This window comes from Tachysurus vachellii, chromosome 4 (genome assembly GCF_030014155.1).
Source record: "Tachysurus vachellii isolate PV-2020 chromosome 4, HZAU_Pvac_v1, whole genome shotgun sequence".
In the NCBI taxonomy this organism is placed as follows: Eukaryota; Metazoa; Chordata; class Actinopteri; order Siluriformes; family Bagridae; genus Tachysurus; species Tachysurus vachellii.
Window position 1 is genome coordinate 21,395,616 of NC_083463.1, and position 12,524 is coordinate 21,408,139.

General features: G+C 38.5%; 1 protein-coding gene across 6 annotated transcripts in view; it reads right to left on the bottom strand.

The window, feature by feature from the left end:
• Positions 1-258: 258 nt before the first annotated feature.
• The window catches only part of rbm6 (RNA binding motif protein 6), a 17,195-nt gene continuing 4,929 nt past the window's right edge, over positions 259-12,524 (bottom strand). Inside the window, exons 3-23 of one of the 6 annotated variants that reach the window (XM_060868329.1) lie at positions 12,002-12,524; positions 11,167-11,256; positions 10,993-11,062; positions 9,277-9,350; positions 6,327-6,398; positions 5,920-6,211; positions 5,322-5,479; positions 5,132-5,232; positions 4,462-4,525; positions 4,301-4,352; positions 4,133-4,212; positions 3,939-4,047; positions 3,503-3,600; positions 3,113-3,373; positions 2,830-2,976; positions 2,599-2,667; positions 2,216-2,464; positions 2,012-2,086; positions 1,730-1,806; positions 798-849; positions 259-697 (exon numbers count right to left, since the gene is read on the bottom strand). The exon at positions 12,002-12,524 is cut by the window's right edge and continues 984 nt beyond it. In XM_060868329.1, coding sequence (XP_060724312.1) covers positions 605-697; positions 798-849; positions 1,730-1,806; positions 2,012-2,086; positions 2,216-2,464; positions 2,599-2,667; positions 2,830-2,976; positions 3,113-3,373; positions 3,503-3,600; positions 3,939-4,047; positions 4,133-4,212; positions 4,301-4,352; positions 4,462-4,525; positions 5,132-5,232; positions 5,322-5,479; positions 5,920-6,211; positions 6,327-6,398; positions 9,277-9,350; positions 10,993-11,062; positions 11,167-11,256; positions 12,002-12,524 — 2,806 coding nt within the window. In that variant the 3' untranslated portion in view covers positions 259-604. Of the gene's footprint in view, positions 698-797; positions 850-1,729; positions 1,807-2,011; positions 2,087-2,215; positions 2,465-2,598; positions 2,668-2,829; positions 2,977-3,112; positions 3,374-3,502; positions 3,601-3,938; positions 4,048-4,132; positions 4,213-4,300; positions 4,353-4,461; positions 4,541-5,131; positions 5,233-5,321; positions 5,480-5,919; positions 6,215-6,326; positions 6,399-9,276; positions 9,351-10,992; positions 11,063-11,166; positions 11,257-12,001 lie in introns of all 6 variants that reach the window. The other 5 variants (XM_060868326.1, XM_060868331.1, XM_060868328.1 and 2 more) reach the window with 5 other exon arrangements.

Consider the following 12,524-nt stretch of genomic DNA (forward strand, 5'->3'; position numbering starts at 1 on the left):
ACTAAAAACAATGAGAAACTGTTCTCTTTATTCAGGTACAGGTATGGGATATCAAGTACAAAGGAGTTCATATATCTAAAATACAAACCAGGACAGTATTGATACCATACCAAGCTGTGAAATAATCTGTTACTACATGCTTAGAGTTGACATGTCAACTTGTATCACAGAGCACTGTGCTGTCACTGTAGACCAGTTCTCTAGTGGAAAAGTACTAAAAAACAAACAAACAAAAAAAAAAAACCCCAAAAGACATAATGGAGATGATGGCAGCCAGTTTATTGACTCACAGAATACTGCTTACTACAATTTTAATAGTTTTACAACTTCTTTGTCATTAAAAAACACTTGATACAAAGTAAGGTAAATAAAATGGTTTCAAAGTCCTGAATGGTCGAGCTACCAAAAAATACAATAATTATAGCAGAACTGAGGACCAAGAAAAAAGAAAAAAACAACAAAAAAAAAACTGTCTAATCAGTACAGGCACATTTAGAACACAAAAAAGAGATTCACCAGGAATTGTGTTAAATCTCAGAAAAAGCCTGAAGTGAGCTGCTGGCATAAACGGAGTGCATTTTAGTGATTGAATTCTTTCACTCTTTCATTCCAGCTCTTTAAACCGTGCAAACATAGCCTTCCGCACAGCCTGCTTATAGGTGGCGTAGTTCCAGACAACTCCATCCTTCTTGTTCCGCTGTTGAGAAAGTGAGGGAGAGAAACACACAAAGTTAGTCAAGTTGCCCAACAACAGAAGCCTAAAATACAGTCTTGTGGTATTAATCAGTGTGGCTCACCTCTGTGGACTCCAGACCTAGCCCTGGTCTCTCATTGCCTTTGTGTGTGTCTCTGCAAGAACACAAGGATTAGGTCAAACATTAGCTAGTCTATTGAATATATGTGTAATGCAGATGCTGCTATCTGTATTTGTTTAGTGCTTCTTATCTGTGTGCCTTTTTTCAGACGGAAGTGGGAATGGATTTATTTTTGTTGTGGTTTTTGTGTGCTTTAATTCACAATTTTCATTCACCTTTCTAGCAAGCTTTCCATCTATTTAATATGATTGCGTAATATATCAAAACAGTAATGTCTTTCACAGGTCAGAGAACAGTTTAAAACAATAGCAATAAAATATTCAGCTCTACTTCAGTTTTTGGGTTTGTGACTTTCCAGAAAGCTTAGAACGATTGGCTGGAAAAGTGATCAGAATCGGCTATAAAGCTGGAATGCAGTGCTGCTGGTAATCTAAACGGGGTCTCTTTAAGCTGCATTTCATTACAACACCAGTAAGAAGTTAAGATTTGATGAAATGATTATTTTAGACGAGTCCAGCTGAGATAAGCTGCATGAGGCCTGCATGGGCTTTATGGAGTGTTGGCTCAATAACAAAGCATGTTTCTCTTTTTTGCACAAAAATATGGTTCGCCGTTGCATGGAGTTCATTAAGGAGGTGTAGGTTGGGCTACTGGAGTGAACCGTTGACCGAGTGTCTTGAGATCGGGGTTGTCAAGGGCCACAGGTTTCACGTTACATTGTGATTGTTTTGGAACAAATATGCTGGTGGAAAAAAAAAGCAAGTCTAATTTCCATTAACGCAGGCCAGGCAAACAAATGGAAAGTATATCCAGTGGAAGTGATGTACAGTACGGTTTCTGTTTTAAAATATATTGCAAAGATTGAGAAAAGTATGGAGTTGATAAACATTTTTGCATTTTCTGCTTAAGCGTACCTTGAACTGCTGGGCCATGTGTTTTGCTGTTTTCGTTTCTTTGCATCAGGTGGACTGCAAGTCTCTTTCATATGCATCTAAAGCACAAGGTAGAGAAGTCAGGTTGCAGAGTCACAATTCAGCATTGGCTTCATTATTAAAAACAAGTGTGTGAACAGAACGATATTGTTCTTCCCGCCAGGAAATGCTAACTACTCATCTACATGACTGGCAGTTTCAAAAGGTACTGGCTGTTTAAGAAGATACAGTACAATTCTCCCAAAAGACAAACAAAATCCTTACCTCTTTTTCCTGGTTTTCCAAAGCTTCAAGTTCCCTTTTTGACTTTTTGATCTTTAAGTGAATCTCCATATTTTGCTGGTATATAAAAAAATGAAAGAGTAAGTGTAAGCAAAAAAGTAGTTCTTACACCCATGTTCATTCATTCTATTAAATTCTACACCTATAGTAGCTAGTGGTGTGAGCATGTTTGTGAATTGGAGGCACCTTGTGCAGGTCTGAGAGCTGTTGATGGCGGATCAAGGCATCTTTGCTGGGGAACTGTCTCCTGCACAGCAGGCATGCCATTTTCTTCCAGTCTGTCAGTCTGTCTTCTTTCTCTTGGGACTCCGGTTGGCTCTTGACAGGTGGGGCAGGTGGGGTAGGTGCTTCATGTTTCTCATGTTTTTCTTCTTCCTCGTCATCACTTCCTGCTGCATAGTCAGCAGCTAACAAGCCCAGAGAACCCATGGGCTTCTGCAAATTTAGCATTTGTGTAAAGTGTGTGCTTTTAAATAGAAATAGTTCATCAAGCATAATAAAGGTAATGCTGCTAAAACAAACTTTTTTTTCCATCATTGTTGAAATTAGGTCTGTGTGTTAAAGCTCACCTTGGAGCCCTTCTCATCTTTCTTTGGTGGAGCAAGGGGCTTTTTGAACAAGTCGTCTCCCCCCGTGGTCTGTGAAAATGTGGGACAAAGTGAAAAAATGACTAACTACCTAGTAAGGGACAATATTTAAATTCACATAACCACAAATGAAAAATCTCAGAAACAGATATAGATTTTTTTTTATAAACAGAATTTTTTAAAAAAGTAGAAAAAATAAAACAGCTGCCTGACCTTCCTCTCAAATACAGCAAAGGCTGCATCAGCAGCTTTGGAAGCCTTCTTGTCCTCAGCTCCACTCCTGAGGACAGGAGATGGAGCTCGTACACTGTCCTTCTGCCGATTCTGGATCTTCGCCCAGCGCTCCATATCTTTCATGATCTGAGGACATTAAACAAGACGTAAATTTAGACTAGCAAATTTGTGCGCACACACACACCCACACACACACTTACTTTAAAAAAGTATAGCAGAGCACATTAAACATTTACATGTATCATATATAATACAAGCACACCTTAAATGCTGCCAGGCTTCTGGGTTTGTCTTCTTTCTCCTTCTCTTTCTTCTCAGAGCGTGACATAGTGTCATCGTCCTCCCTTCGTTCCGTTGCTCCTTCTGACGCCGTTTTTAGTTCCTCAGCTGCCGCAGACTCTGCTTCCACAGGTAGGTTCTGTTTCTGAATGTTTGTACCCGCGTTTTCACCTTCAACTGGTATGTAGATCTTTGTGGTACTGTCCCAGTACAAGTACTGCTGTGTCTGAGCATTGTAGAAATACTACAAACACACAAACCGTTACACACTATACATGAATTCTGCAAACCCAAACAGTCCGAACACACGCAGCGTACAATGCTAGAGACTAATTATCCAAATTGATCTAAGAGAAAGCATTTCTAGACCTACCCTTGAGTTGGGGTCATAGTACAGGGTGGTCTGGGGGTCATAGTAGAAGCCTGATGTAGCATCATACAGAAAGGCAGACAGATCTGGAGTGTCAGAAGCTGAGGAAAAGATGACAGCCTTAAGGTTCAAGATTCAAAAACATCACCATATGCACAAGCTCCACACAGAGTGAAATTGTTCGTACAATTTAATATGGATGTTGGAACAGTATTCAAACATATTTTTACTGCACGTTTATTAATGAATACATTCAAATTCAACATTATAATTCAATATGGACATATACAAAAATACCCATTGTCATATAACAGCAGTGCAGAAATCGGAGTATGAGCAACACAACAGTTGTAACTTTAGGTCTATCGCGTTATATTGAATTAATCAGCTCTTCGATGATAAAGAATAAAGTTCCAGAAAAAAGAAAATGACATCTTACTATAGCTGTAGTCCTCAGATTCACCAGCTGGGACAGTGTGAGTAGTGTCGCTTGTAGAAGGAGGTTGTTGCTGTGCAGCTTCCACTGAAGGCTCTGCATATATTGCACCCTGAACAATGCCAGAAAAGAAGTTAAAATAAAGCCCCTGAATTATGATATGAACATAAATGGATGTCGACGTGCGTTAAACTCACTTGGTTTATGCTTGAGCTCTGTATTGACGCTGCAGGCAAGGAGAACTCAGTTTGCAAGGGCTCAGCAGATGCACCCATACCTGCATACATAAAAAGACACTACACCGTGTAGCTTATTCTTAATACAATCAATATATTACACTAATTTCAGCATAAGCATTGGCCTACCTTGTGTGGTAGTTGGGTTGGCTGTGTGAGATTGAGGGAAGTACTGTTGCTGCAGAAGCAAATCGAAATGTATTTTTTTTTAAAAAAAAAAAGGTAAACTCCACATAAAACATTATAAAATGAATCACTGGTATAATGACCCAGAGAAATAAATTTGCAACCTCCATAACATCAGGTGGGCAACCCAGAAGAGAAGAGTTTGACTTATCAAGGTCCCGCCGGTAGCTGGGGGAAAACGAACAGAGAAACAAAAAAAAAAGCGCCATAAAGTAAAAACTATAACCAAATAATCAACACAGACAAAACTGTACTGACTTCAAACTGGATTCAAGATACATTGGAAAAAAATTCTCTCAATTGCCATTTTTTGCTTAATTAACTTAGCAAGAATTTCTGGGAATACAAAATATTTGTAGCTTTTTTCCTAAGAAATGTTCTTATTTTTTCCTTAAGATTGTTCCTAGACCAAAGCTTCTGGAAAAGATTATAATAATATATATATTTTTAAATCATTTTATGAAAGTGAAAAAGTGAAAACATTATAACATGATAACAGCAAACTTGTAGATCACCAAAAAAAAGGTTTTAAATGAATTTATAGAGTAGTTTTACATTTTAAACGTTATAAACTGATGAGTCTAAAGAAAATAAATAAATTGCTATATTTAAAAATTTGCTGTAGCTATACCAGTCATTTTATTAAGGAAAAAAATTAGACGTTCTTAAGTAAATTATAGCATTAGTAGTATGAAAGAATAACATTTTACATTCTTTCATAACAAAATTTCAGTGAATCCATCCCACCAGGTTATGCTTTACTGTGGAACTCACTTCTGATTCTTTAGAGGTTTTGCTACTTCAGCATATACTCGGACTCCATCGATCATAATTGGACGAGGTTTGGTAAGCAGGTCCACCAACCGGGTCACATGCTGGCAAAAATAAGGCAAAAAGTAAAGATCACGACAGCGATTTAAAAATGACAGAGACTGACATACTGAATCATAAAGCATAATGCTACCTCATGAGAGTCCATGTCGACAAAGCAAAAACACTTGGATCCAGGCGTCTTCCCTTTAACAAGGCGGACGTTGCGTTCGTCAAGGTAAGCAAAGGTATCCAGTGACCTCAAGATCGTCTCCACTGTAGTGGTGGGCAATATGTTCTTTATGATCATGGCTAAAAGACAGAGGATAGAGGAGGATAGAGAAAGACCTCAGACATCCGAACAAGAGAACCTTCTCTGTTTTGTGGTCAGAGCGCTTCTGCTCCTTGAAGGCAAGCTCAGAGAGAATGAGAAGCTTCTTCCTGCAGGCCATTTGAACCCCCAACCAGGACAAGGGTTCTCTTGTATTTGCACTTTTCTGGACAACACTCATTAACTGAACCAGATTATTCACAACACATTTTACCAAAATTGTGCATAGTTGCACACATCTAGATTTTATTCCTAATACTCTTTTTATTTGTATTGTAATTGTATTCTTAGTCTATTCTGATCAACTTTTATGAAAGGCACTTATTTTACTGCACATCATGCCATGTATGGCTGTGCATGTTATCAGTCAAATTTGATTTTTGAATCTGAAACTGAAGCATGCAACAAAGCCTGCGCTCACTTCTGCTTTCCTTGAAAACTGGATCAGAGAATTGCTGGTTGGCACGAGGTCCTCTCTGGTTGGCCCATTCCTCAGCTTGCTTCTCCATCTCTTGCTGCTGGAGCTGCTTGTCAACCTGCTGCTGCCAGGCTTCGGGTGTCAGGGTGGAGCTCCTCTGCCACCCAACCTGAGAGAGGGGATCGTGCAGAGTCTTGACACTACCATCATCTTTTAATTTTGGGGGGTTGGTCAGGACTGGACATGGCAGCAGCCCATCCTGGGGTGGCGTGACTTTATGGGGCTGGTCATCGTGCTGCTGGTTAGAGAAGACTCTATATGTTTTACTCGACTTCCAAACAAAATTGCAGTTTGATAGGAAATTGCTATTACCTTCAATTAGTTAATTATACAATAAAGCGAATGCGTACCGGTTCTTTAGGATTTCGCTCAGGTTGAATGTACTTCAGCAAGGCAGTCTTGCTACCAACTTTAACAGATCCCTGGAAAAGAGAAAAACAATAAGTGATGAGCTCTGAATTTTCGGACAGATTTTCCTCTACAAATGCATCTGGACATTGTTTCATCCAGAAGTCATCAAAGGTCAGAGTCTTTTGAAACAATTGGTAAGGACGTATGTGGTGAAGACACGAGTATAACAGGTACTCAGCTTGTATTGAAATCCAGAATATTGTTACCTTAAAAGCGCAAAAAGCCCTAATGTAAGAGTTTACAAAGTGACGAAAAATGATGCCCGTTTGAAAAAGTAAAAAAGTATTCATCTGAAAGCATTAATTACCTCATCTTTAAAAAAAAAAAAAAAAAAAAAGAAAGAAAAACTCATTAATAATGAGTGCCTGAAAAAGGCATTATTAATTTGATTCTTTTACATCTAATGCAGGCAGCATGTAAAGCTAAAAAAAAAAAATATATATTACTAATTACCATTTAAGTGTTTCCCAAAAAACAAAAACATGAACGCTCCACTAGTTTGCTTTGTGTGAATGGTATAGAAGTGGATAGAAAGTATAGATTTAATTTTGAAACTTCAGGATAATGGCAGTTCCATCGTTAATATCTGAGAAGAAGCAGAGATCAAACCGCCGAGTGTCAAAAAAATAAACAAATAAATAAAAAGTCGCTGCTGAGCCCTTGTTCAAAACACATAATGGTGACCCGTGAACTGACCCCAACTTACCTCCATAGTCAAGATGTGTAAACATGTTTCACATTACTATACACTTCTTACTAACTAAATGGATTTTATTTCAGGGGTTTCCATTCACTTTTACCATAATCTAGGTTGCACCATAAGGCAACCTTTTTTACTATCTACATTTATGTATGCGAATGGTGACACAGATGCAGGGCCCACAGTCCAAGCCTGAACTAGAGTTATTGTGGGAGTTTAGTTCTTCAAGGGTTTCCACTCGGCTCTACGGTTTTGTTCTGAACTGACAAAACATGCTTATCAGTGCACTGGCTAATGCACAACTGTCCCTTGGTGTACAAGTGTGTGTGATGGACTGGCATTCCATCCCAGATATATTGGTGGTATTGGTATACCTCACACCCAGCGTTCCCAGGATAGGCTCCTCCTCTACCGGGACCCTGACCAGGTTAAAGTCATGACTAAAAGATGAATGAATGATTTCTTATTAACTGCTTCCTTAACTAATTTTTAGAAGCCTTCATTAATCCAATGGACCTTTTATAAACTGCTGAATCCATCCAAAAGCTGTTTAAAAATATTTTCACACAAAAGAATAAATTATCCTTAATTCAGTACATTCCTATATAAATTCAAAAGTGTTTTATGTGGACACATTTACTGAATACATTCAAGTGGCCGGTAATGGGAGGGAATTCTAGCAGTACCTGGCACAAGCTTGTGGCTTGAAAGGATATTTAAGAAACAGCTGATTCAGAAGCAATGAATGGTGAGCATCTTGATAGGAAATACTAGCAAGCACAACAAGGCAGCTTAAACAAAGAAAGGACTGGAACAGAAATCTACAACAGAAGGAGGGATCCTACAGTCAGTACAACACCTTTAACCTTCCTTTCCATCAACTCATTCAAACTTTCTAACCTAGCAGACGCCACAAAATGGATGCTAGTCGAAACCTCCTCACAAGTGTCACGCTAGTAGAAAACAAATGAGAGCCTGTGACAAAATTACAATAAAGTGACTCAAAATGATAAAAAGGACAGTATAGGGTTGATCTGACCAGCAAAAAAATAATAATAATCAGTGCAATCATAAATGATACCAACAAAGAAACCAACCTGAATTTATAATTTCCGAAGTTTGCAGTGCAAAAGTCCAGCATCTGAAACATGTCAAACAGAGCTGAGCCTTGAAAAAATCAGACCCTTAAAATTTTAGCCCAATGAATATCCGTGTGAAGCATTCCAGTCCGAGACTGAAACATGAAGTCAAACATGGGAAGCAAGGAGAAAGAATTCCACATGACAAAAGGCAAGGGCTGAAGATTCTTAAGAGAAAAGAAGAAAAGCCGCCCAGTGGGAGTAACGTTGATAAATGCCAAAAAGGAATCAATGATGACGGTCAATTAAGCAAGGAACAACTTGCAGGTCATGTAAAGTGGCAGAAATGTACTGGAAACCACCACTAATTTTGTGGTGTGCTAATTTTCAAAGTGGTGATGAAAACCATTTTGAAGTCGATAAGAAGCTGTGAGGATGTGTGAAGACTGACTGACGCTGTAGCGCCAAAAAGAAACAGAAGTAGTGCATCGTTGCAACCATGAACCTGGACAAAAGTCGTCAGATGATAAAGTGACCGAACTATTATTTAAAAGAGTGAAATTCTAGGCATTAATCCATGCAAGCCCATCAGTCAGGTAACGCTCGAGAAAATGGATCACAAATTCAATGCTTACAAATCTTAAATCTGAATTTTTTTACTCAGACAATCCATGCAGTTATATGTTTACAACCAAAAATTATGCTAATGTTTAAAAACCCAGGAACCAACAATAATAATAATAATAAAATTAAATTGGGAAAAATTCACCAAAGCTCATGTGTGTTGTACCATTTCCTCTGTGCAGTAGAATATATTCCCATGACAAACGTATATAAAGGCATAAAAAATTTCACTCCTTGTTTGCCATGCAAACCGATTAAAGGATATCCTGATCCGTTTAATGGACAAATAAATGAGCTGCCTTTTTTAATAGACCGCTAATGCTTTCATATGTGTTATAACTTGTATAAAAGATGAAGGCGCTTTTGAGTATCCCCATGTGCCCCTCCCATGTTCTGTGTCCACCCAATCCCACCCTTGGCCCTGCCCCAGCCCAAGCCTTCTTTGTTTGAAGACACAGCTGCTGTAGAGGGACAAGAATGGGCCACCTGGTTGGACTCCATGAAGTGGACAGCATCCTCGATGTTTAAAAACTCCACATAGGCCGTATCGGAGCTGTAACCTGGGGACAGCATTTGAAATACAAATGGGTCTGTGTTAGTTAATTCCAGTAAATAGATAAAAACATTAAAAAAAAAATCACGGTGAACATAACAGCGACCTAATTCTCTAAAAATCCATACATTTAGTGGTCTTAGTGGTGACCGTCAGAATTGCACAAGAGCATTTTTTGTGTTCGGTAATTGAAGAGCAATCACACAAATGTTTTAGTTCATTCAGCTTGCATCGGTGTAAATGTAAGTTCATTGTGTCTGATGTTGCTTGAAACAATGGAATGCATGGTTGGTATGTTGTGCTACAACCTGCTGAAATTCACACCTAAATATATCTCACATGTCTAATCACATTTTTACTCATGCTGACCAGGTTATTTATCTATATCTATATATCTATATCTATATATATATCGTCGCTGTCAGGAGGAATCCTCGTATCTCCAAAACCGTTATTTTTCAGGAAATTTAAAAAACGCCGTACCTTATCTGCAATGCACAGGGTTTAGTCCTCAAAGTTTTTTCTTTGAGCCCAGTGTTTTGAAGACATTTACCTCAGAAGAAGTGTTGATTCGTTGCGACTCTTCTTGAGGAGAAATATGTCGCGAAGCTCTCCCGCGGAGTGAGCAAGAGGTGGACAGTTGAAGTGTCCAATGGAGTTATGAGATTTGCACTCAAGCTATTTTCAAGACTTTAGATTGGTTAATAACTTGTAAAAATAACAGACCCACGTGGGAACTGACCAATAGCATCGATATGTGAAAAAATATGAAATTGACAAAATTTGGACATACGAGGTTTCCGCCCGACAGCGACTATATTATATATATATATATATATATATATATATATATATATATATATATATATATATATATATGTATATAAACTGTTCATATATTCCGAACTGAACGGATATTCCCGTTTGAGGTCTGCAGTTGGAAAAACTCAAAACTTGCCAAACCGTCATCACAAGATGAAAAACAGGGATTATTTGTGTAGGGGATTCCTCCGAGCTTACTAGTCAAAGACATTTTGGGCGTTCTTAAAGCTGACAAGATCCAGCATGGAAACATTTTCTTGTTCAGGAATATTGAGGCGATAATAAAAATAAGAATTGTATAGGGAGGATATTCTAACTTAAGAGTCCCAATTTAACCAAATGTCAAGCAACAACACAGAACATTTCTTTGTGTATATTAAGATCTCTATTAATGGAATTATTTAATGTTCAAAACAGCTCAGACTTCGACCAAAAAAAGGCCACATGTGACAACCTCACGTCATACTGAGAAATATAATTGTCACGTGTGTGTGTGTGCGCGTGTGAAAGCGAGTGAGATCACATTCCCAGCAATGTACTGGAAGATCTGCTAAACCCACAAACCATTTTTTAAAGATGGACGCTGCTAAAACAGAGCTGCACAAGCTCCAGCACAAGATGCAAAAAGGAAGAGGGACAGGAAACCAATAGTTTTAACAAGAAAAATGGTAGTATATTTAAAAATAAATAAACAAACAAACAAAAAAACTAAGGTGCCTAAGGTGAGATAAATGGTTACAAGAAAACCGTAATGAGCGCAAGGTTCGAGGAGCGAAAAGCGAAGTGTTTGCGAATGGTATAGAAGATTTGAAATTGCGAAATCTCACCTGGAACAACATCTCGTATTTTCATGCCTTGCATTGGCACTCCATCCCGAACCGCGAATGCATCCAGTATCTGTGAAATAAATTTTTTTTTTTAAATGATTTAGTAATCACTGTCATTAAAGGCGACATGAATGGGGTGGAAAAAAAGAAAAACAAATACATGACACAAACTACCTGCTGCATTGTAGCAGTTTTGGGAATTCCAGAGATGGCAATGGTTTTTGAGATCTTATCCTGAACATTGGCATTCCGGTAATCCTGGTCCTGTGCAAAATTTAAAAGTTTACTCCAAACATTGGAGGTCACAAAAGCCCACAAGGAAACATCAAATGCTGGCAAAGAATCTGTACGCTGAACCTTATTAAAAATCTAATTACCAAGGGCTGGGCGATGTGGTAGTATCGTTTTATTCATTTTATTCCATTAATGTGAAAAGAAATGTATTCTGTGTGTTTGTCAGGCCTCAAGACTTAATGTAAACACCTTGTGTGTGCACTGTGTACAAGTAAATGCCTCAGGATAAGCTGTCTTAACATGATCTTAACATTTATACCAATAGGATCAAGTACTTTCATTAGCCTTGTGAAACACACTGGTTTTTCCAGCGAAAATATGAAATGTGCTACAGATTTATCATCTTAAGCAGAAGTTTGACTCTCCCTATGGTCAAACGTTTTCAAAGTTTTGAAATATTATTCTTTTTCCAGGTTTTGGAACGTCGCCCTTTTGGCTACGTAACCCGAACAACTGCTATAGCTTTATGTCCACGAAAGACTCAGCATTGTGGATCACGCAAATGTTTACTATTTACTGTGAACATAAGCAAAATATCTTAAATTGCTCAAAAAGTTTATTATTGATATCAGGGAGTAATTTTTTTCTAGAAAAACAAATGATCAATTCATCACCCCAATAATGAAAGTGAAATAATCAATCATTCTGAACATTTCAAATTTCACTACAATAAACACCATTTTTCATGCAATGCACACAAACTAAAGACACTGACCTGAGAACCAGATGCAGTTGATCTTTCAGGTGGAGCTGCTTTGAGTGTTTTCAGGTTCTTTTCAGGTCCCTGAAGATCCTCAAGGATATAGTCATATTTTTGCGCAGAACTGGTCCTGTAATCGATGTCTCCGTAGTCCTGGTCTCGCCTTCCTTCTCTGTTACTCTGTGGATCTCTTGGCACTGGCAGAAGGCTGCCTTTCTTTTGACCCTCATCAAGAGGCATATCTTTTCCCTTAAAGTTTCCTTGATCGACCGAGAAATGGCTCTCTTTGACCGGCAGATTCTTGTCTGGAAAGAACGGGTGCCTTCCCACCGGCGGTATAGTGCTGTCAGGCTTTTCGTCTCTTGACCAACGTTGACCTTCTTTGTCTTTGCTTGGGATATTTAGACTGGGATTCAGTGATAAAAGTGGTAGCTTCTGAGGGACCGGATGAGGCGGATCTCTGCCAGGGACATCAGTTTGAACATTGTCCCAATTTCGGACTGCAGAATCTTCTCTTTCTGATCGAGAGAACTCTGAA